Source organism: Nematolebias whitei, chromosome 10, assembly GCF_014905685.2.
Source record: "Nematolebias whitei isolate Nwh7 chromosome 10, NemWhi1, whole genome shotgun sequence".
Classification (NCBI taxonomy): domain Eukaryota; kingdom Metazoa; phylum Chordata; class Actinopteri; order Cyprinodontiformes; family Rivulidae; genus Nematolebias; species Nematolebias whitei.
In genome coordinates, this window is record NC_056507.1 from 7,177,934 (window position 1) to 7,202,893 (window position 24,960).

The following is a 24,960-nucleotide window of genomic DNA, read 5'->3' on the forward strand; positions in this document are numbered from 1 at the left end:
CCGATTCACTTCAGTTGAGGCTCATTAAAATTCCTCAGCTCCTTCTTGGGATCAGACGGTTATTTAAGAAGGGAAAACCTGATGCGTTCATAAATAAAGCCGTTTCCTACGAGAGAAGATTCAAATTTGGGAAAAAAAAATTGAATAAAAAACATGCAAAGTGAAAAAAGTAACAAACCTAACAAACAAAAAAAAACATGGTTGAGCCACTCTAGATGACAATAGTTCATGTAGACGATCAGAACAGATCCAAAGAAAACAGCCTTCAGGCAACAGATCGACACGTCTTCGCTCAACGTCACAGTGCAGCTGGACGCGCACGAGGCCCTACGAAAGTTACAAGTTTTCAGTTTAGATTCGTGAGACAAAAAGCAGCCGAGCGCCGCATGGTAGTGGTTACATGAAGCATGGCGTTCAAGAAAAGAAAAGGCGAGTTAAGAAACAAAGGCTGATGCTTCTGATTGGCTGCTCAGTCAGCTTCATCCTCAGACTCCTCCTCCTCTGCCGTCTCCAGCCAAGTGAGCCACTGGTTGACCTGATGGAAGAAAGAGTCAGTCTCACACCAGATGGAAGCACTCGGGTGTCTGTGTGCTACAATATCATAAACAGAATGCCTTTTTGTACTCCTGACTCTCAAACCTCAAGTTTACACGTGTTGGGAATGTACCTGGAATAAAGCTTTTCCTTTTCCAGGGAATTCTTGGGTGACGTCTTCTTTCCACAAAAGGAAGGCTTCTTCTTCAATGATCTCCATATCATAGAAATGAACAAAGTAGCGCAGCAGCATACCTTGTTGGAGATGAGAACAATTTACAAATCACTTTACAGACATGTTACTTTAGGTGAAATCACTGTTGTCAAATATAAACACTGTTGTCAAAAAATAAAAAAAGATCTAGAGTACCTTTAGGGAAGCTGCTGGCATTACAGTGCAACTGCAGAGCGTAGAGGGCGCTGACCTGCAGCTCGGCATGGTCATGCAGGAACTTCTGCATGACGGGTTTGAAGGCCAGCAGCAGCTGCTTCTCCTGCTCCAGCTGCTCTTTGGAGGGAGCTGCCAGCTGATCATCGCCCTCCGTCATGCCCAGCTCCTGGAAGATGTACTGCAGGAAACTGGCAAAGACCACACACATTAGGTGAATGAACAAAACAATTCTTGTACAAAATCTGGATACAGTAGTCTCTTGATACTTCAAGGTTTGACATTCGCGGACTCGCTCTTTCACGGGTTTTCCACACAAGACCGTACAACCTGACACTTTAATATTACTCACGTGATTGGGACGGTACGGGATAAAACATTAACGGGAGCGGGAACCAACTAATAAGACAAAAAACTAAAACAATTAAAAAAAAACTTCAGATAGACGCCACTATTTTGTAGTTTTCTTTCAATAAGCCTACACTGTGACGCAAGTCAAAAGAACTACACTACCCAGAAGCCAACAGTGCTTACAGCCACTGCTTTCTGAAACACAAAGTCAGAAGTAACGATGCATTTATGAAGCTCACAGAAATATCAGGAAAGACAAATAATCCTGAAGATCAATTATCCACGTGCACATCAACCTGGACGGGGCGGTGGGCTTCGTCGCTGCAGGGTGGGTCTGCCGAACCGGAACAGAGCTGCTGGTCTGCAGAGCTGGCGAGTACCCATATAAGAGTTTGCTGTACTGTACAGTACATATACGCATGTTGTTAAAATTATGTAGGTTTAAGAGTTTAGAACATTGTTAAGAACAATGCAAGTGTGGGAAAGGTTTCTAAAGCCTTTATATATAAATACTAAAATAAATATAGCGTTCCTACTTTGCGGTTTTTCACCCATCGTGGTGGTGTCTGGAACGTAACCCCCGTGATAAATCGAGGGACTAATGTAAAGAAACACGTCAACAAGATCACTTTATTTTTTACTGATTTAATCTGTCCATGAATTTGTGTGTTCTTCAAAAACCAGTACTCATAACTAACAAAAACAAAACAAAACAAATATTGCTACCAGTGCCAAGGTTTAGGCCTGTCACGATAACAAATTTTGCTGGGCGATTAATTGTCTCAGAAATTATTGAGATAAACAATAATATTGTTTGAAATTTGACAATAATTACTAATTATTGTCAAATTTAAGAAGAAATGTTGGTTAATTTTATTTTGGGTGCAGTACCTTTTTTGACCACTGGATGGCAGTATAAGACTGAACCGAAGGATGGATAGTGAGGGAGTGAGCAGCGTGTCTCTTTAAGAAAAATGTGAGGGAGTCCCCTTGACTGACATGGGTTGTCTCTCTTCGGTTCTCAAAATGGCGGACGCTCAGTGTGGTTTGAGCTCTTTAACAGAACATTTTTCACACAAAGCTTTTAATTAAAAATCAGTAAACAAGTTCTCAGCTTCTTTTTGCAGAGAAAAACAACTTTTTACACAAAGGCACCAGTTTGAACCATGAATTTTGGAGCTTCGACAAGATGGAGGTTTTTTTCCAGCCGCAGCTGATTTGACCATCAAAGTGCATTTATTAAGGAAAAGTTGGATTGAAACACACTTTTTACTATAATGTTGAACAAACAAACAATTGTTTTTAAGTCTTAATCTTGTTAAAGTCCTCCCGTGCACACTCCCGCAGCCGTCATTTGGCAGCCAATCGATTTTTGGCACAACACCGGCCACATTTCCGGGTCGTCAGCGGTGACGCGTAATAGATGCGACTCATACGGCGAAGCGACATATTTATGGATTTTTCCACTTTATTAGACATGTTTGGACTGATGCGACTTGTACAACGATGCAACGTGTACGGCGGAAAGTACGGCAGCCATCTCACAATTCTCACATTTTTTCACTCAAAGGAACTAAACTGTTTGAAACAGCTTCCAGACGACAATGAGGTCTGACCTTTGAGAAAATGTGCAAAATATATGAACAAGTTCAAAATTCCAGCAACATGAGAGCAAACCTTGCAACTCACAAGAGGATATCAAGAACCCTTGGTAACAAATCACAAACAGCATTCAGTTGCAGCGCAGTCAAACGGTAAATGGACTGAAGCGATTCCAGTCTAATGAAGATACTCAAAGAACAGACAGGGGAGTGTTTAGGCCTTCGTGACAACACTTTCCATCCCTTACCTCGTCATAAGGATGTTGACAAAGCCTTTGTCGGTGTGAAGCCTGGGTGAGATATTGTCTTTGATCCACTTGTAGATGGACTGTGGAGAGGGGTCCGCTTTAATCTGCTTCAGCAGCTCCTTTTCCAGCTTCAGCAACGGGAACAGGAAGCTCAGCCCCTTCCCTTCCAGAATTTCCAGCATGCGGTCCCTGTTCTGATCGATTTCTTTCACCAAGACAACGTTTTTATTAATTACTGGTCTTGTAAATGTTAAAATCGTAGGAGGACGGGGCTTTACCTGGAAGCATCTTCTGCATGTTGACCTTGCTCTGCTGAAAAAGTTCTGTGAACCACTCGCGGTCTTTCAGCTTGGCCGTTTGCTGCAGGCAGAGCAGGAAAAGGGGGAAGTGGGTGCCGTTCTCCAGGGGGTGAGCCAGCTCTGCTACGCTCACCAGCTCTGCGATGATGGCCTGAGCTGCAAACTGGGCAAGGTAGGACTTCACCAAGGGCACGTCCACCTCAATCTTGGGGCACTGGTCCAGGACGTTAAGGAAAGCCTAAAGTTGCGAGAGAAAAAATGTCCGTGTTGAACGGGAATCAAACACCCAACAATGTAATAAATGTCAAATAAACTAATAAAAATGGACGTTTGTGTGCGGAGGGCATGCAGATTCGTTATTGGATGAATGATGTCATCTACCTGCAAGAAGTTCTCTCCGGTGATAAGACCCTCAGTGCCGAGTGCGTGGATCAGAGTGCTGACGTGCTCTTTGTCCTCACCGGGTTGGTCCAGCGAACACAAGATCATCTTGCTGAGCATCTCTGGCAGGAAATGCTTCGGCGCCTTCATCTCTCGCACAGCAACCACAGCCTCAGTCAGGTTCTTAGTGTTCAGGTACTCAGTCATAAGTACCTCCTGAAATGCAGAGGGGGAAACGACAACTCGTTTGTTTTGTTTAAAAAAAAAAAAAAACTTTAGTCAGTGTCCAAAACAGGTTGAGGTTATGTCGAGTTTGTCTTGAAGCAAGCTCTTTCAAATTCTTTAAAAAGTAAAGTTCTTGTGCTCTAATGAACCACATCCAACGATTAAAACCAAAGATTTGTCACATCATCTCTGCGTTCTCCTCCTCATGCGTCACAAACTTGGGAGTCGGGTTGTTGGAGTGAACATTGAACACTTGCACCTAACGGTTTTCTCACCGTCGTCTTCAGAAGTTCTTCCTTGGCAGGAGGTGGCTTCTTGATGGTCTTCTGGGGTTTCTCCTGGATAGGTGGAGGGTTGGTCTTCAGGCCAAGCTGCGGAGGAGGACAGCAAAGATCGGCTCAACGTTTTAGAAAAAGCCTTCTAGTTTAACGACAAATTTAACAAAGTTTTTCAAATCAGTGCTTTAAAAATATTTCTTCAATTGTAGTTTCGCTGCTTTCAATTGTAAACAGTCAAGTGACCCGCCCACCTGTCCTAAAGGAGGGGTTTGAGAGCGTGGAGGTTGGGCGCTGGGAGGCATCAGTGTCGGCATCTGAGGCTGAAGCTTCGGCACCTGGTTCTTGTTGAGCAGGAATGACTGCGCAGGCCTTAAGCTGATCTGCGTGCCACAGAAGAAAGCACAGTTATGCGGTCCTTCAGCATTTTGGATCTGTGCTGTAGTGGCAAGTTATGCCCTCATATTTCATCATTTAAGTCAGCGGACCTGCTTTAAGTTTGAAGATGAGAGGAGGGATAGAAGAGAAATGGTAGACGGAGCAAAGAGCAGGGAAAGACGAACAGCAGGTTTGTTCCTCAGAATAACGCGTCTTTTTAAAATCACTGGGCATCGACACTAAGGAAGTGAAGCAGCATCTAGTCATCACTGCCACTGGAATCATTTCATTTTTATATTTTAAAGGCTGCAAACAGCAGGAAAATGAAGTCTGCAGACATGTTGACAAGTTAGAAACATTAGTTTTAGTTACTTCGTCTGCATTGAGCTGTCCTTTCTTGCTGAAGCGTGGAGGCATGTCCTTGGACTGCACCTGCGACTGACTCGGGTGGTTCTGGTTTAGGAAATGCTGGTTCTGAACCTGTCAAAGTCACAAAAGTATCGAGAAAATAAAGATTTGCCTTTCTTTTCCCCTTGAACATTGCACAATGATTATTATTTATGTTCAAATTGAGCAGGATTACCTGGTTGGTCTTCACAAAAGACTTAGGCCCCGTGTCAAACTGTGACTGTGGAAGAGGTGCAACATGGCTGCTGTGGCCATTGAAGAGCGGGTTGGTGCGATGGCGTCCCATAGTGGGCGAGTACCTGTCTTGAATAACCCCTGGGCCAGTTCCAATCCCACTGCCTGAGGAGCAAAGGACCAAAAGTGATGCAAGTTCAGAGTCCACATAAAACCACAGGTGGACACGCACAAGGGTTTCAAAACCACCTACCAGGCATCTGTCCAAACATGTCAGCCAGTCCCCCGAGAGTCTCCCTGTCCAGCCTCATTCTGTTGGGCAAGAAGGGGCTTTCCAGGAAGAAGTCCATCCTCATCCCTTGAGACATTGGTGCTGGGATGAAAACACCCAAATCCTACACAAACATACCAGTAAATGACTGAATTTCTTTCTTTCTTTAAAGGTGTTCAGTATAAAAATTTGAACCGGCATTGAAATGAGCCTAGGTTTAGTTTTTTGAGGTTCCTGCCAGCAGCAATACTCAACTGCTTCTTTGCATTTCTCGTGTACATGTGGAGCCCCTGACTCACCTTCACTGCATCCTGACGGACTTGGTTAATCGTCTTTGGTCCGTTGTCGATGAAAGCCTTGCGGGGGACCCAGTTGTTTTCTCGCAGTTCCACCGTGTCTTGCAGCAGGAAACGGATCCTAGCAGGCAGCTCCTTGTTGTTCATTAAGGACTGCATACGGCCAAAGTACTGATCCATTAAAGACTGGTGTGAGGGGAGGAAGAGGGAGTAAACAGGTGCAGTTTAAGCAGACTTTAGTTAGTCCAGCTAGTGTGAAGACGACACTCCCACAGACATGGAGGACAAACAAACTAAACCAAGACAAGAGTCTGGAAAAAACAAAAACACAGGCTTAAAATGGCCAATCTTTTGATAGGTGGTGTTTCTGTTAACGAGCCGACCGTTATGTAACCGATGGTCTGTGTATGATCAGTTTCCAAAGAGACCACTTTAACTTCAAACATGCCCCCCGATGGCATCTTTAGCCCTTACCTTTGCTTTCTCGTGGTCGAGTCTCGGCCCCACCGTTCTCATTATCTGACAGAGGCATTCCAGATCCTCCCCCATGTCTTTGAGCTGTACTCTCTTCTTCTTTTCCAGAAGCTTCAAAAACATCGAGACAAAAAGACGAGCGATCACACTGGGAGTTTACGAGTTGTGCAAAATTAAACGACAGTTGAATGCTGCGACACTGAATCTTATCTGAAACTGTTGACTAAATAAACGCAGTCGTTTCAGAAATTATTGCGATAAACGATAATATTGTTTGAAATTTGACAATAATTAGTCATTATTGTCAAATTTAAGAAATGATTGCCAATTTGTTTTGCGTGTAGTACCTTTTTTCGACCACTGGATGGCAGTAGAAGACAGTTTGAACCGAAGGATGGATAGTGAGGGAGCGAGCAGTGTGTTTAAGAAAAATGGGAGGGAGGCCTCTTTACATGAAAACGCAATTTTGGACGGTTAAAACAGATTTTAAAGAGGAAAGAGAGGAGTCAGTGAAGAGCACCGGCGTTGAGCCTTTTGTCGTTTAGTGTCTTCAGTAGAAAGAGAGACACGAAGAAATGTTAAAGCCGATAAATGAAAACGAGGTTGATAATTTTAATTTATCATGCCATTAATTGATTTATTGTTTATTGCGACCGACCAAGCGGAGATGTCATCCATCCCACTTTGGACGGAGCCGCTCTTCTTTCTAGAAATTTGGCTGATTTCGTTTTGTCCTCCAGATTATTGACAACCCAGGGTCCAGTCCAGGAAGCAGAGCTGTAGTCCTCCACACATCTCTGCTGCTTCTCCTCCGTCACCCACCCCAAACGAAACGGTGTCAACTCGCCCACGGCTCAAATAATTTTAAAAACATCAGTTCTAAATATATAAATCATAAAAATCTTATTAAAAACACAGTTACTTTACCAGGACAAAAGAATAAAATCAATAAATCTGGTTTATTGAACATCAGATTTCTTTCCTCCAGGTCTCTGTTAGTTAATGATCTGATAACTGATCATCATATTGATTTATTCTGTCTGACAGAAACCCGTTTAAAACAGGAGGATTTTGTTAGTATAAAATTAATCTACTGCTAATTATTTAAATGTTCATGTTTCTAGAACAGGTCGAGGGTGTTTCAGTCAAAAGACTTCTTTTCCATGCTGCAAGACCTCTCGTGTCTGATGGCAAGAAGAGTAAGAGAACAAGCCCCCCCCCCCACCACCACCACCACACACACACACACACACACACACACACGGAAACCCAACTTTTGATAGGGGCATTTTTAACAAACTAAATGTAGCCACAAACCAAAATGGACGTCTGCACATTGGTTATTTTTGACGTATTGAAGTGACTTTGGGTTAAATTTATTACGACAAATAAAGTTTTATTCTATCAGAGCTGACCAGTGACAGAAGTGTGAACTTACACTACACTGTCAATAAATCAGAAAAACAAAAAGCACAAACAAAAAGGAGCCTACTGTTTTGATGCACTTATGAAGGATAGATTCATGGATGAGGTCGAGTTTGCCAAGTTCCCCGATGAATTTAATGTTGCCAAGCATCTTGATCTTGGCAATGGCCCGCTGCTCCTCCTCCTCAGCAGTAAGAGGGTTGTCATGCTTGTCATAGACTGAGGACAAAAAGAGGAATATTAGATTAGCAGAGACGAGCTGCGATTCATGTTCTGAGACACTGAAATTTGTTTGGTCATTATAATTCAAAAATACAAGAAATAAAGGCTTGAAATATTTCACTCTGTGTGAATGAATCTACAAGTTTCACTTTCTGAAATGACAAAAAACATTGAATTTTGTCACAATTTTCTGTTTTTTAGATGCACCTGTTGATCAAGTAGAATCTCACACGTGGGTTTCATTTAGTTTGCGTTTTCTTGTACGTTCACAAAAGTTCAAACAATCACCATATGTTTGGTGATTATGGTAAATGTTAGAAATTATTCCTTCCATTATACACCGATGTTATATAGCATGATTAAAATACAGTTTTACATAAATCTAATGTTGTACAATCAGAGTATTTTTACTTTAAGATGCATCTGAAGAATTGCAATTTTTTTTTTATTATTATAAATAATGACGACTGAAAACTCAAACAAGTTCAGTCACTGAACTGATGCAGAATCACTCGATCCAGAACGTGCACTACGAGACTTACTTTCAACATTTCTGGTGCGATTTTCAAATTCATCTTGAAGCTTGGAAATCAGCAGTCTCCTGAAGGTCTACAACAAACAAACAAACAAACAAACAAACAATATCATCGTTTGCTGTGGACATGCATGCAAACACGATTAGAAATGTAGTCAGTTTAAATATTTACTGTGCTCTGCTTTTGGGATGTTTGGATTTCAGATGAAGGGCCATCAAAGTTTGGCGCGTCCTCTGCCAAGCGCAGACATAGCTGAGCATAGAGCGAGCTGTACTTTGGCTCTTCTAGGGCTTTGTCTACAATCTAAAACAAAGAGGAACCAAAAAGGTCGTTACAAAAAGTGGGGATGACTCAAAGAGCAGACTGCCAAGTACGGATGAAGAACTACAGGTACATTTAGCAGAGCTCTACAGAATAGTGAGAACCATCACTTACCAGCAAGATGATTCCTTTAAGGACGAGTTTTGAATCTACGCCCACATTCAGGAGCTCAAGGCATAGCTTGTCAAACTTGTCAGGCGTAAGTTTGTTGAGTATGCTGAATGAACCAGAACAAGAGGGATGGATGAGACAGCAAGTTGAAGTCAGATTAAGTAAGAACATACCAGAACTTTGACTAGAGGAACAAAAGTATTGCATATAGCACATTATACTCCATCAACAAACCATCGTACAGCAATCTATAGCAATGGCCCAGACAAGCAACCTTGGACCTTGTTTTGTGACCTCAGCACTGAGGCGTTGAACAGATAATACGACACACTGTCTAGGGTGAAACAAATTTGTATCCAGTTTTGTTAAAAGTATCTTGAACAGATCAGAAGTTATGGTTTGGACAAGCAAATACCTTATTTTAACTTTGACCTTAATTTGTGACCTTGACCTTGGAGCTGGGGTGAATGAAACATTCCGTTTAATGATGAGGAGCATGTGTACGACGTTTTGAAACAATCGATCAGAAGTTAAGGGCGGAACGAGAGAAAGTTTGTGGTCGTATGGATGGAGACTAGGCCTGTCACGATAAATTTTGCTGAGCGATCGTCTCAGAAATTATTGTGATAAATGATAATATTGTTTGAAATTTGACAATAATTAGTAATTACTGTCCAATTTAAGAAGAAACGGTTAATTTGTTTGGAGTGTAGTACCTTTTTTGGACCACCAGATGGCAGTATAAAACTGTTTGAACCGAAGGATGGATAGTGAAGGAGCATGCAGCGTTTCTCTAAGAAAAATGAGAGGGAGGCCCCTTGACGTGGCCGTCTCTCCTTCCTTTTTTCAGTTCTCAAAATGGTGGACGCTCAGTGTGGTTTGAGCTCTTTAGCATAGCATTTGTCACACAGCTTTTAATTAAAAAAAATTAAAAAAAAAAAAATCAGTTAACAAGTTCTCAGCTTCTTTTTGCAGAGAAAATCAACTTTTTACACGAAGGCACGGGTGAAGTTTGGAGCTTCGACAAGATGGAGGTTTTTTTCCCCTGAGGTCGGCCTGTTAGCTTAGCTCGTAGCTTAGCTTCTCAGCTTAGCCGCTTTTAGTTAAAACAGATTTTAAAGAGAATGGGGGGGTTCAGTGAAGAGCACCGGAGTTGAGCCTTTTGTCATCCAGTGTCTTCAGTAGAAAGAGACAGATGAACACACGATAAATGAAAATGAGGTCGATAATTTTCATTTATCATGCGATTAATTGATTTATTGTTTATCGCAATAGGCCTAATGGAGACGACACCATAATACGTCCACTTTTCAATGGGCATATAAAAATTAATAGTCGTGCTTGGATCCAGGTAAAAACATTTGAGATGAAAATGTATGCAACAACTAATGTAAATCAAACACGTGGTAGTTTACATAATAACTTCTCAGCTTGTGCCACATAATTAGTTGCCCGTTTATGACTAGAATCCTGTTGGAAACATCTCAACTTTTAAAATTGTATACATTGCCTGATGGAGAAGCAAACCAGGCTAAGCTGCCTTTAGTAAGCACATGCCATCTTAAGGACCTTTCTCAATTTTAGAAACAACAAAAAAGCACAAGGAACACCTCACTTCACTCAAACACGATTTTAAAAAGGATTCCTTGCATTTTTCTGAAAACACTCCAATATTTAACCGACATTTGATCAAAACAGCTGCTGGGTATTTTCTTGAAATATTGGCTACACTGCTAACATATCTCTGTGCAGGATCAAGATTCCTGAATTTGAACCTTACCCCCTCACTTTCCTGAAGATTGCATCATGTCGCTCTTTTTCGTTGCTGGAGTTGGCATCTCGTCTAGTGCTTCGTGAAGGAACCCATCTCTGAACACTTTGCCCTGGGGCTTTCCCCAGGAACTCGCTGCAAACAGACAAAAAGACCAAGTCAAACAGATTGTGTTGACAATGATGCTAATAAAAACAAAATATAAAATAAAAAAACTGGCATGCACACTGGCAAGTTATTTTTCTGTAACAGAATGCTGGTGAAGACTCTCAGTCCTCCAGGACATGATCAATTCTAAAGAAGAGGGGCCTCATCTGTGAATTAGATTAACAAAGACCTTAAGAAACCCCTACTGTTAAGGTGTGATTTATCAATCTACATATGTATGTGTATCTTATCTCAGCCTTATAACCTGAACCCAACTGACAACTAAAAATGTTGTCAGACAACCAGATTCTATCAAGGGGTTGTCCACTGGATAACTTGGAACATCACCGGATTATTAGCCCTGGTTATTGATGCCATATTGAAATGGACACATCAACGTTAAGGGCATTAAACAAACCTGTTGCCGACAGTCTTGGGATTGTGCTGAGGTGCACCCCTACCACCTCCTCCCCCCGAAGAAGCACTGCAAAAGTAAACATGGAGCACTTTAAGATCATACAACTTAATAAATTACATCTGCATCTTTGACTCACAACAAGCAACATTTTCAGTTATGCTTTCAGGCACTTCTTAACCAAAACAAAATAACCAGTGCAAGTTCTGATTAATTAAAATGTAATGCTTACCATCAAAATGTAAAAAAAAAAGGGTTATTAATCTTAACATTACACATCTGTAATGATTTTTTCCTGGTCTTTATGGAGTAGCACTGAAACTTGAGAGACCGAAAGCAAAGCAAGTCACGTGAACTCTGATAAATATTAGTCCCTAAAAGTACAACTGGCTATCAAGTGGACACAATTTTCAGAATTTCTGTTAAAGAAAGTCTTAAAAAAGGTTCAGTTTCTTAAAACTCCATCTCTATCTTTTAACTGTTTATACTTAGTCGGGTTGTGGAGGGAACGGGTCCAGGACCAGGAGATGACCCAGACATCCCTGTCCCCGAGTCCCCAGAGACACTTCACAGCTCATTCTGGGGGACCCTGACGCGTCCCCAGGCCCGAGAAGATACAATCTCTCAAACCACTTCTGGGTCTTCCCTGGGGCCTTCTGCCAGTGGGATGTGCTCAGAAAACCTCTAAAGGGAGGTGTCCAGGAAGCATCCTGGTCAGATTCCTGAACCATCCCAACGGACTCTTCAATGCAGAGGAGCAGCGGCTCTACTCCAAGCTCCCTCCGGGTGACGGAGCTCCTCACCCCATCTCTAAGACTGAGCCCAGCCACCCTGTGTGAAGGAAGCCCATTTCAGCCGTTCGATCTCCTTCTTTCAATGATCCAAACCTCATGACCACAGGTGAAGGTCAGAACATAGGCAGACGGATCAGAACATCTAGCTTTAAATTTTGACTCTGCTCTTCTGTTATTATCGAACCCAAGCAAATGTTGACCAAAAAGAAATATAATCAACAAAAGTAACAGCAGTGTGCATGATGCGGTGGGACAAAGCACGTCAAACTATGCTTGTGACTGAAAAGTTTTATACTTGAAACATAGTAAAACGTCTACTCGTTAACATTTTAAAACACAATTAGGGCCACAAAAAGACTTGCAGGGTATTTTAATTTGCACATTAACAAGTTCAGACCATGCAAGGTGCAGTCATTAGGAGTGACTTAATAAAGAGTTTACCGTTTTGTTCAAAAGGTACATTAACATGTAAAGGTTGTAGACTCGACTAGATTGTCGAAAACTTCGCCCGCACAGCACATGTAATGCTGTATGAGATATCTGTGACACACTGACAGCTAAAACAATCTTGAGATTTGAAGTGAAATAAATAAATAAATAAAAAATTTCATTTTCCACACGCGCCAAGACTGTAGGATTCAAGGTTCTTTGTCATTCACATTAGGGATGCACGATATCAGCATGGTATCGGACAATATTAGCATTAAATTATTTGGCCATTCCATTAAAATAACTCGCCGATATAAAAGGCGCTGTGTTTGCCTGCAGCGGCAGCACAACGCGATGACGTTGCAGCGGCAGCGCTATGCGATGACGTCACGTGCGCCCACCCAATCTCACAGCGGACAGGAAAATTCAAAATGTCGGCCGTGTGGAAGTTTTATTTTTTGTTGGAGAGGATGTCAGATTCTGAAGATTTATGGACTACGTTGAGCCTCGCTACATCGTCCGCAGTCGGAGATATTTTTCTCATGTGGTACATGAGGTGGGACAAAATTATGTACACAGGGTCCCAGTTACATCCAACAATAGCAAAAATATAAAGTGTAAAAAGAAACAACAAAAACGGATCCGAGATATACACCAAGAAATACGCTAAATGGACACCCAGCGGGACGCTTAAAGATCTAAGATATTTGTTAGTCACTAATGGTGCCAAACATTACTCTGAACAGCAGCAGCACGATTCTCATAGGTTTGGTTTGGCTATAATTTACATGCTTAATGTGAGCACCAACATATTGAATACGCTAAGGAACCATGATACTAGGAAACTGACACAAACCAATCCATCCATTATCTTTACCCACTTCTTCCTTTTGGGGTCATAAAAATTTTAAATCCACAAAAAACAAAAAATCCTACATATCCATGCAGATATTTAAAAAAAAACGAGAACAACTTGGATGTGAACTTATAGGGAGCATATTACAAAACTGAAACCCTCCCACGGTCCAGTGTACATTCATTCAACCTTTATTTATACAGGTTAATCCCACTGAGCATGAGGGCTCATTTACAGGAGAGACCTGATTTCTTAACAAAGAGTGATGACAAGAGTGAATAACGACAACAATAGACAGTCATAAAATAGGCATAGGCATACCCAACCCCCCTTTTCAAAAAGTTTCACAAAGAGAACTGCCTGACAGCCATTTTGAGCATTTCCATTTCCACATCCTGCTTTGTTCTAAGCACTGGAAGTTCTGGCCAGAAATGCTTGCAGAAGGCTAAAGTAGAGGATAAATAAAATGTGTTTTCATGCAAGGCTTTGAGTTAATTCACCTGAAACGAGAAGCACCCCCTTCTGCAACGACACTCTCCACTTTGGCGGCTTGACAATGAGGAATACTCAAAAGAATAATAATAATAGGAGGGGATGGGGATAACGGTGCTGGGGAGGACAAAAAAAAAAGGCAATTAGAACCATTACAGGAACGAGTAAAACTTTTACAGAATGAATGACTAACATAATTGTAAAGCATCCATCCTGATCTATTGTTATCCATGCCTATGTCACAAAAATGAGTTAAGGAGGAAAAGAAAAACTACTTGCATGTGCTGACACATTAGCACATCTCTTTGTGAGATACTAGTAGTTTATAATTTATTACAATAACGTAATAAAAGTCTAAATGTATGGATGTACACAAGCCTCCCTGGCCTGTGTGCATTTCGTTTCCCAACAAAACAAACGGTGCGTCATCTAATGATGGCTAAAGCTACCCGCCTGGATATTAGCTAGCTTGCTATATGAGCCAAAAATTAGCTACATCACTGCAACATTTACATTCTCTCTGTTGAAATTACGACCAGTTTGGCTAAATCACATACGTAAACAGTAAGGGAGTGAAAATAATCGTGGTACACTCCAAATCTAATCTAGGATGTTCTGAGATGGGATTCATTGTAAAAAAAAAACAACAACAATAGGCTGTAAATTCAACGTTAACATTTATGGTAGCCTCGGCTGGACAACGTGACTGACCGCAGTCGCTTTTAGTCGGCTGTGCTTGTTGCTATCCCATTGCAAGGCTGAAAAAAATGGATCTAAAGCCAAATTAGAAGGTTACGTGCCCGTGTGATAAAATGCATTTTCAGTCATTCGTGATATAAATATCCTAAAATGATGCCTACACCGAAAGCATATGCACAGTTTAAAAAGCCATCAATAAAAGTTATAAGCGACGACGCCATTTTCTACTCAAATACGAATCGGCTGCAGCATCTGCCGGCTCCTGAGCTAATAAGCGCTAGTTAGCTCAACACATTAGCTTGTGTAAGCTAAGCTAGCAGAAGCCATTTTGCGTTGACCGGTGAGTTGTTTTTTTTTTTACATAAAAAACGACTACCTTACCTTCACTAAATCAACTTCAGTTTTGTTTTGTTGTGTGACTACCAAATATGAAATAAAAGCTTGTGCAAGAAAAAGGAGTTTTGCAAAGAGTATCAGGAGAGCTACAAGCCGAAAGATGCCCGCACACAATTTAACTTGGACAACCCTGAGCTAGCCGACTGATTGCTTGCACTAGCTAACGGTAAGAGCTCCAGCTATGGCTCCAGTTTAGCTCCCTTATGGAGACGACGTTGGTTACCGTGGGAGTCCTGGCCAATCACAGCAAAGATATATATTTAGGGCGTTACCGTTTGCATTTCTAATCCAATGAGAAGCGACTTCACACAAACAGGACCGCCCTCTTTAATTTTTTTTTTTTACTTTACTAACAACACAAAACACAACAACGTAACAAGATACAAAGACACGCCCTCTTTAAATGACTAACATTCAGATAAACAGAAATATGTATTAGTTTTGCCATTATTAAAAAGTATTATAATTGATACTTTTTCATACAGCTTTTAAATACAGGTTAATCCCATGTTGCAAAATGAGTAACACCTATCAATAGCGGATTCTAAACAACAAAAAATTTTGACTTTTTGAACGAATATTTTATACTTTTGTTATATACGAGAGGTGCAACATAACCTCATCTTCTCTATTTAATTTAGCATGATTATTTTGCTCATGCATATTGCACCTTAATTGGACTGGATCATTGTTTCTTCTCAGATTTTTTTAAATGTAATTTTTATATCAATATTAAGAGATTAATTTCTCTATAATTTGACCTAGTTTTATTTGGTTAATGTTATTTTAAATGTTCAAATTTTAGTAACTTGTGAACATGTAATAATTGCAGGAAAGAAGGAACTGTAAAACATAAAGGAATGAGTATGGTCAGATCAAGGTCAGAAATAAATTTAAATAAAGTTTTTTGTTTATGAATGGCCTCATTAATTATTTTTCAGATTTGATGTTAGCAATGTTTTCAGATATTGTTTGCATCAAACATGGAGCTGGAGAGATATTTTGTTTTATTTTAGCTTCTCTCCACTGGTTCCCTGTTAAGTCAGAATATACAGTAATTTAAAATCTTAAGGCTCTCAACAACCAAGCTTCATTTTACAGTATATTAAAGATCTTTAAAATATTTTCCAAACAGAGAACTGTCAGACTGCAAGTTCACTTCTGTCTTCTACTTCTTTCTTCTTCTTCTTTTGGCTTTTCCCTCTTCAGGGGTCTGTCATCCTCCTCCATCTCACTCCATCCTCTGCATCCTCTGTCCTCACTCCAACGACCTCCATGTCTTCTTTAACTGCATCCCTATATTTCCTCTTTGTCTTTTTCCTGGCAGCTGCATTTCTATCATCCTCCTTTCAATATACCCACTGTCCCTCCTCTGGACATGTCCAAACCACTGTCCCTCCTCTGGACATGTCCAAACCACCTCAGTCTGGCCTCTCTAACTTTATCTCTCAGTTGTTCAACCTGTGCTGTACCTCTGATGATCTCATTTCTAATCTTGTGCATCTGTTTTTAGTAATTTCTCATCTACAACATCAACTCGCTACTGGTTTATGATCGTCACTTACTTTTAGATATTTCATTATCTGCTACCAGGTTTGCAAATTTTGAATACCTGCTGGCCGATGTACCTGTGGGCCTGCTCCGCGTTGCTCACCTGCCTCCCCGAAGACGACGCCTCAGGTGCCGGGGAAAACGTGCTGGGCGGTTCGTGAAGCTTAAAGCCTGCTTTGCACTTTCTCTCCAGCTGACCATCAACATGTCCATCGCTTGTCCTGGCACTTTGTGGATCCTGTCGTGCCTTGTCTTATTCGGTGGGATCTGGTTCTCGCAGTGGGACCCGTTCGTTGCAGTTTTTCCTTTCTTAGGAGGCGCAGGTCAAACTCTAAATTTGAGACTGCTGCTTTGGGCTAAATAAGATAGAACTTTATTGAGCCCACATAAATTGTTGTGCCACAGTTCTCAACACAAGGAATCACAAATGTATACAAAATAACAGAGAATATAAAAATACCAACAATTAAGTTCTAAAACAGGTCAGGTGCAGAGAGGAACATTAAAGTGTTTAATTCTAGTACAAGATTAATTTTATTGTCCTCTGTGCAGAAAGGGGGAGGAGTTGAAAAGTTTGATAGTCACAGGGGGGAAGGACTTCCTGTGTTCTGTGGAGCACCTCGGTGGTTTCAGTCTACGATTGAAGGTGCTGCGGTAAGAGTCCAGGGTGTCATGCAGGGGGTGTGACGTGTTGTTCAGGATCTGGAGCAGGTTCCTCAGCATCTTCTGCTCACACACCTCTGTCAGAGACTGCAGGTCCACTCCAGAACTGAACCAGCTCTCTTGATGAGCTTATCGAGTCTGTTGGCATCAGCTTTCTTCACCCTGCAGCCCCAGCACGACACAGCCTAGAAGAAGATGCTGGAGACCACCGAGTGGTTAAACATCTGCAGCATGGTCCTGCAGATGTTAAAAGACCCGTGTCTCCTAGGAGTAAGTGAGGGCACAGATTGTGGTGTAAAGCGCTTTGAGTATCTTGATTATTTAGAAAGGTGCTATGTAAGTACAGTCCATTTACTATTTAATCTAACTTGACAGTTTTGATATTTACACGCAAACAAGGCAGACAAGCAATATATCAAACTACAATAATTAAATTATACACTTTCAGTAATGCTCATTGTAATCTCCTTCATATGTGTCAAACTCAAGGCCCGGGTGCCAAATGTGGCCCTCGTTGACATCTTATCTGGCCCCCAAGATGATATGTAAAACGCAAAATACTTCTATCTCTTGAACGTTTTCAGTAATCTTTGATTATGACGTTGAAAGCACAACAGAGAACATCAAATGAGACCAATCAAACTCTTGTTGAGGAACCTGCAACCAAGAAAAGATGCTGGGTATCTGATTTGAGTTAATGTAGATTAATGTAGATTCTGAAATTGGCCCTTAGTTTGAAAAAGGTTTTAATTGTGGCCCCCTTTTGTAAGTGAGTTTGACACCCCTGCACTAGATGATAGGTGGTAAACGGACTGTATCTAACTTGAATACTCAAAGCGTTTTACAACACAATCTGTCCACACGCATTCATACAGTACTCTATTACACATCTACAAAGCTAATTTGAGTAAATCATTCTGCAGAGACTAATCAGTGCTTTAGATCACATTCATACTCTAATGGGACACATACTGAAGGCAATGAAGGGTTCAGTGCCTTGCCCAAGAACACTTTGACATGTGACTTCATCTTGGTGGAACCAAGCCCCGAACTCTCTCACTGAAGGATGATTGCTCTAACCACTCAGCCACAGCTGCACCATTTACATAACGACTAGACATTTCTCCTTTTCCTCGTGTTTATTTTACACTCACCATTTACTTAACAGATCACACAAAATCTTTGTTCAAATCTTGGGGATGCAAACAGTGGCCAATCAAGAAATGTTTCATGTTGCTCATAAGGCAACATGATGTTAATGTTTTAGTATTTACTTGTGTTAGCAAGCTGTTTCATGAATGACTGAATACATTTTTAATGAACCGTTGAGAAAATAATCATTGCATGTACAAACAAGGTCAGCTAAAGGAACTCTTCAAACACAAAATTGGCCATAGCACATCAAATTTACAAATATTGAAATTAAATTTGATGTGGTGCGTCTTGCTAGATCTTCCATAATGTTAATTTAAATTTTGAACAAGGTAAATAATTGTAGTTTTCAGAAAAGAATGATCTTAACCTAAAACTGGCATTACAGGCAAAATGCATTCCTGTTAAACATTTTAAGCTTTCAGATGTTTTGTTGACAGGAAACCTGTTGTAAAATGTGCTAAGAGGGTTGAATGTGTCAGCCCACCAGCGACTGAGTAAACTTTGATCTGACTGGACGTGCAGATCAGGCAGACTGATGCATTCAGCAGCCTCATCACCACTGGCTTAAAACTGTATACTCATAAAAAAACAGACATTTTGAATTCTTGAGAAAACAGTGAAAAACTAAAGTGTAGATGTTTATTATTAGTTAATGTAGAGTTATTTCAAACTGGCAGCTTTTTTTAAGCCAGAAAAATGACAAATGTACCCTATGGAAATTAAAATAGGCCTTGGTTTGTGTAGCCAGTAGCATGAGGTGGCTGTGGCTGAGTGGTTAGCGCAGTCGTCCTCCAATGCAAGAGTTGGGGGTTCGACTCCACCAGCAGTCACATGCAGAAGTGTCCCTGGGCAAGACACTGAACTCCATTCATCGGCATTGCCGCCGATGCGTGACCCACCAGTGTATGAATGTGACAAAGCTCTGATTAGTTTTAGTGGAGTGCTGTATGAATGGGTAAATTAATTAAAAAATACTTTATTAATCCCAAAGGGAAATTATTTGTTGTTGTAGCTCTTTATCTTCATTTCATTAAGAGATGTTATAGATACTGATGGCTGTAGGCAGGAAGGATCTCTTGTAAAGGTCCATTCCACAGTGGATCTTAAGAAACTGGCTCCAGATGTCGTCCGATCCGTCCACCCAGACTCAGCTGGCCTCTCGGTTCCCCCGAGCTGCAGGACCGCCCGAATGCTGGGCATAACTCCTCCCAGAGCGATGGCCACTCATAGCATGTGGCTGCTGGAGGAATCAAACCCCTAACTCTCCCATTGGGCGACTGCTCTAACCACTCAACCACGGCTGCCCCTTCTCCTCCCTTCTTCAGGGGTTGCCACAGTGAACTAACTCGCACGAAGACTTGGCGATTGTTTTTACGCCGGATGCCCTTCCTGACGCAACCACAGCCCTCTGTGTGGAGCAGAGAGCTGCCATCTATGGAGGCCGGGGGAGCAGATGGTGGGGGTTAAGGGCCTTGCTCAAGGGCCCAGACTGGGGCAAATGAGGGTGCTACACCTTTCCCACACGCATTCTGATGTTGGGTCTGGAGAGTTGAACCGGCGACCTTCCAAATACAGGCCCACCTTCTCCAACCTCTGTGCCACCACTCCCCCTCTAAAACAAAATGCCTTTCTTGGTTGTGAACTTCATTTGGAGGTGTGTCTTCTTGAGATTTACAACTCTAATCATCGAGATGGACGGTTTTATTTTCAAGTTCAAATAAAAGAATGACCAGATTTTACAGCCTAATTTCATAGAGCTAAGAATTCAACAATGCATTGTTAAACGAAATGTGTCGATCGTTTTCTTTCTAAAAAGGAAAATGATTTACACAAGAAGCACTGCTCCGTTTTTACCACAGTATACATAATGTATGTAATGAAATGTATGCAGACAGTTTAGAAGGATTTGACTTTCAAATACATTTAACATGCAGCTCTGAAGAAGATCAACTCTGCTCATCGTAGCAGATTCAGTCGTATTTATTTTTTCTTAAGCCCAATAACTGTGCAAAGAGGCAACAAGCTGTCAACAGTAAACTGATGTGAAGAGACTTTCACTGAGATAAGCAAGAAAACAGAAATGGCTGCAGTTGTGTTTTTAAGAAGTACATTTTTTGAGTAAAATTTTATCAGGCAAAACAAAAAAAATCATAACCATTTAAAATTATTAGAATATAAACGTTTCTAGACAAAAAAAAAGTAACTAAGATGTGCTTTTTAAAATATTTTTATTCCGATTGGTTGATGAAAGCCTCTTGTTGCTGATAATAGTTGTGAATAATTGAAAAGACTCTCCCACTGGTACATTTTCATTTTTAAATCCCTTCTTGGTCTGCTGCCTTCATACATCTTCTCCTACATGTTACAACGGAGGTGGTTACCCAGGAGAACGGACTGAAGGATTACAGCTCAGAAGGATAAATGATAAATGGGAGTGGTGGCGCAGAGGTTAGCAGATGGGCCTGTGATCGGAAAGTCGCAGGTTCAACTCCCGGTACCGCCAACATCAAAATGTGGGTGGAAAAGGTAGAACACCCACACCTCCCTCCACCCTCATTGTCCCACTCTGGGCCCCTGAGCAAGGCCCTTAACCCCCACCATCTGCTCCCTAAACAGGTCTCTCTTGAAAATGAGTTCTCGTGTCTCAATGAGACTACCTGGATATATATATATATATATATATATATATATATATATAAAAGATTATTTACAGTGATAACGATCAGTCTCTATTTATTTACAGGTGGCACTCACTGGGAATCCTTGGAAGGGAAAAGGAGATGGTCAGAGACTTGATGAGGACGAGAGGATATTAGTGAGCGTGGGTCAGAGTTTCTTTATTGTCATTCGCACCTCATGTGGTACATGTGGTGGAGCGAAATTATGTACACAGGGTCCCAGTTACATCCAACAATAAAATGTATAAGAAAAACAGTAAGGAGGGTGAGGAGGCTCTGAGAGAGACAATATGAATCCAGAGAAGTTCACAGGTGGGACATGGGTGGAGCGTGGAGGAAGGTAAGACGTCGGTGGAGGAGCAACTGAGGAGTCCCACAAGGTAAGGCATTCCCATCCAGGTGAGTTCAGTAATAGAGATCCACAGGATGGCCCAAAGAATCCAGGACATGAGGCGCAGGAGGACCATGGTCATGAAGTAGGTATTGCTGCAGCACTGAATAAAGCAAGCCAGCAGCCTCATATAGTCCTGGTGGTGATTAGTGATGGCTGCCAGCTGTGGCTCGTTAACTCTGCCTCAGGAACCAGGGACCTGTGGAAGGAAGAAGCAGGAACCCCACAGTCACTCACACCTAGGGACTTTTTAGAGTTACCAGTTAGACTAACATGCGTGTTTTTGGTCTGTGGGAGCAAACCGTAATATCCGGAGAAAACCCACGCATGCATGGAAAAAACATACAAACTCCGCCCAGAAATACTTTATGTTTAACTAGAGAATAAGTATAATTTTCAACTTATACTCAGCACTGATAGATCACATGACATCTTCATTTCAAACTTTGCTATAAGTAGGCAACAGGCACGGCAGCCACCATGTATTCCTATAAAGAGTGACAACTGAGATTGTTTTAATCTCAGTTGTTTCTCAGTGTGCACATATCTGACATGAGTTTGCAGCTTGTAGAGAAGGGATACATTCTCCAAACTAAAGCACTGCAACACAACTTCTTTAAGGTAGACATTTTTTTCAGCTGAATCTGTTTGACCAGTTCTGTGGTTAAACTGGAAATCTTGGTTTTTCTAACCAAAGGTAACTGGCCCTGCATCTGCTGCCCCAGCAATTAATGAGATGGGTCTCAGGAGTCACTGTGGCAGATCCCCAGATAGAACTGTTCACTTTATCTCAGCCTACATGGAGCTGTTGCAGCTCCTACAGTGATTTAGTGCCTGGGTTTCCATGAAAGGTCATAACTTCCTGTACCACACTACAGGACCTTCCCTGCTGTATCCACCAAAGATTAATTGGGACTGACTCTTGATGCTCCACCACTAACATTAGCATTTTTCTTTTACAAATTCTTCTGACATTTTCACATGTATACTATTGTTTTCCTGCAGCTTATATATTGTGACACATTTCCAAGCCAAACAAAATGCACTCAAGTATTTTGGAAGTAGGGCAGCATTTTCTTTGATATTTATGTTTTTCATCATCCATCCAGGTTAGATTTATTTGTCACGTGCAAAATCAATACAAGGTCAACAATGTAATGAAATGTTTAGGAGGAGGAGAACTGTCCTGACTCACAAAAAAACAACAAAACAACAACAACTAGAAATATCAAATCATGCAGCAAATTCAATGGGTTGCAGGGGTCACTGGTGCCCATGTCCAGCTACCATTGTGCAAGAGGCGGGGGGATACCCTGGACGGGTAGCAAGTCCATCATAGAGTCACATCAAGAAAAACAACTATTCACACTGTCCAAAATTTTCAGTCAGGTCATCTGGACAGTTTCTTTTTTTTTTTCTGAAACGTTTCACCTTCCATCCAGAAGGCTTCATCAGTCAAGGGAACACACAACACAAAACTGATTCAAAACAGCTTACTCCAAAGTGGAACAAACCAGTTATGTTGGTGCTAAGATGGTGTCTTTGGCACACCCCCTCCTCCGATGCCGACCCTCTTCCTCGTCTACAGTCATGTCAAACTGGTTCAAAACCAAAAAAGTCCACGCTCAATAATCCAGGTATACAATCCAATTCACACTGTTGCTATTTATAGTTACCAATTAGCCTAACATGCATGTTTTTGGTCTGTGGGAAAAAACAAGAGTACATGTAGAAAACCCACGCATGAACAGAACATGCAAACTCCACCCAGACAGGTCCTCGGCCAGGATTCGATCTGGCGACCTGGCAACCTTCTCGCTAAGAGGAGGTAGCCCTACCAACTGCACTACCGGGCCACCATCTATGGTTTGTAATGTCTGTAATTTAAGGAGTACAATAATCATCATAAGGATATTGTAATGCAAGCTTTCATGATCTAAAAAAAAAAAAAAATCCTTGTTCTCCTCGAAAATTTTGTGTAGAGAAAAAATTATGTTTGTGTGTATGAGACACAACAGAAAGCAAGATCCAGCAGGATGGACTGTTTCTACAGTCAGCATGGCAGTCTCCCTACGTACATGAAGAATTTCATGGGGTGTTTGATTGCTGGAATACTTGAGCTTTAAAAATGTACACTCTTCTGGGGAAAAAAACCTGCATGGAAAACAGTTTCTCAGTCTCCCTGATGTTCTTTTAGAGATACGTGACTCTGCAAGTTTCAAGGTCAAAGTTAAAGATGGAGGTCTAGGCTCTGAGATTGTTGATAATAAACCTTTTTTCTATTGCAGGTCTAGAAAGAACAAGCATAAGGCGTAAGTGGTGGCAACACAAGTAGAGCGACTGTGTTGTCAGGTAGCTAGCTGGTACAAAGGTATTGACAGTTAGTCAAACATTCAATGAAGTTTACCTGACCAGCAATATCTCATTGACACATTAAACGTCTCCAGCACCCGACAGGGTTTGTTTTGGGTTTGAATGAAGCTGGGTGGTTTTATTGGTGATGGCCCTACATGTGGGGTGTACAAATGCCACAGTGGACCAATATGTGAGAATGCACACGTATTGTGAAGTTTCAAACTGTTAAAGACAGACCCCATTAAAGCAGTGTTGATGCATTGTGCACCATTCTTAACATAACCCCATGATATCTATGCACAAATATTGGTCACTTTACAAGACTTTACAAGTCTAGGTGGACAGATTGGACAACATCTGCAGCCAGTTTCTTTGGATCCGCTGTGGGACCGACCTTTACAAGAGATCCTGCCTACATCTATAACATCACTTAATGAAATGAGGATGAGTTACAACATTTCATTTCCCTTCGGTTAACAAAGTATTTTTGAATTGAATTGAGTTGAACACCCATGTGACCTTTGTGTATGTGTAGGGAGGCACCAAGGGGATATAATCCAGACAATGTTGTGAAGAAATACTGGTGCATTAATCCTGGCATCATGATATGTTGAACCATTTGGTATGACATCAAGTTTCCTTTGGTGGCGATTTTGGTAACCCTGATGGTACAGTCTACATCGGTGATTTCATGCATCCACACTCAATGATGAGTCCAGCTACAGGCAAGAGGTGGAACACCTGGAGAGCTGGTGCAAAGAGAACAACCTTCACATCAATGCGAAGAAGACAAAGGAGATGATTGTGGACTTCAGAAGGAACAAAAACATCTACACCCCCCTGAACATAAGAGGCTCTGCGGTGGAAGTGGTCTCCAGCTACAAGTACTTGGGTGTACACATGAATGGCAACCTCAGCTGGAGCAACAACACCACCAGCCTGATCAAGAAAGCTCATCAGAGACTCTACTTCCTCAGACGGCTGAGGCGAGCTGGTCTGGGAAGCTCAGTCCTCACCTCCTTCTACAGGTGTGCAGTGGAGAGCATCCTGTGCTCCAGCATCAATGTGTGGCATGGAGGCTGCACAGCTGCAGAAAGAAAAGCTTTGCAGAGAGTGGTGAAGGCTGCACAGAAGATGTTGGAATCAGCCTCCCCACCATCACAGACATCTACACCTCCAGATGCAGGAAGAGGGCCACCTGCATCATGAAGGACCTCACTCACCCAGCACACACACTTTTTGCCCCACTC

At 41.6% G+C, this 24,960-nt stretch overlaps 1 protein-coding gene and 1 non-coding gene across 2 annotated transcripts in view; both read right to left on the reverse strand.

Moving 5' to 3' along the window:
- Positions 1–222: 222 nt before the first annotated feature.
- Positions 223–24,960, reverse strand: part of eif4g2b (eukaryotic translation initiation factor 4, gamma 2b) — a 29,160-nt gene continuing 4,422 nt past the window's right edge. The window contains exons 3-22 of the mRNA XM_037683097.1: positions 13,831–13,939; positions 11,255–11,320; positions 10,699–10,824; positions 8,922–9,024; positions 8,658–8,789; positions 8,493–8,559; positions 7,796–7,947; positions 6,304–6,414; positions 5,833–6,015; positions 5,516–5,657; positions 5,264–5,427; positions 5,053–5,160; positions 4,557–4,685; positions 4,303–4,398; positions 3,803–4,018; positions 3,401–3,659; positions 3,123–3,327; positions 905–1,113; positions 668–789; positions 223–535 (exon numbers count right to left, since the gene is read on the reverse strand). Coding sequence (XP_037539025.1) covers positions 470–535; positions 668–789; positions 905–1,113; positions 3,123–3,327; positions 3,401–3,659; positions 3,803–4,018; positions 4,303–4,398; positions 4,557–4,685; positions 5,053–5,160; positions 5,264–5,427; positions 5,516–5,657; positions 5,833–6,015; positions 6,304–6,414; positions 7,796–7,947; positions 8,493–8,559; positions 8,658–8,789; positions 8,922–9,024; positions 10,699–10,824; positions 11,255–11,320; positions 13,831–13,939 — 2,765 coding nt within the window. The 3' untranslated portion in view covers positions 223–469. The remainder of the gene's footprint in view (positions 536–667; positions 790–904; positions 1,114–3,122; positions 3,328–3,400; positions 3,660–3,802; positions 4,019–4,302; positions 4,399–4,556; positions 4,686–5,052; positions 5,161–5,263; positions 5,428–5,515; positions 5,658–5,832; positions 6,016–6,303; positions 6,415–7,795; positions 7,948–8,492; positions 8,560–8,657; positions 8,790–8,921; positions 9,025–10,698; positions 10,825–11,254; positions 11,321–13,830; positions 13,940–24,960) is intronic.
- Positions 4,757–4,914, reverse strand: LOC119416563. Its single transcript, XR_005187110.1, has one exon. It is a non-coding gene; the product is annotated as a small nucleolar RNA SNORD97 (small nucleolar RNA).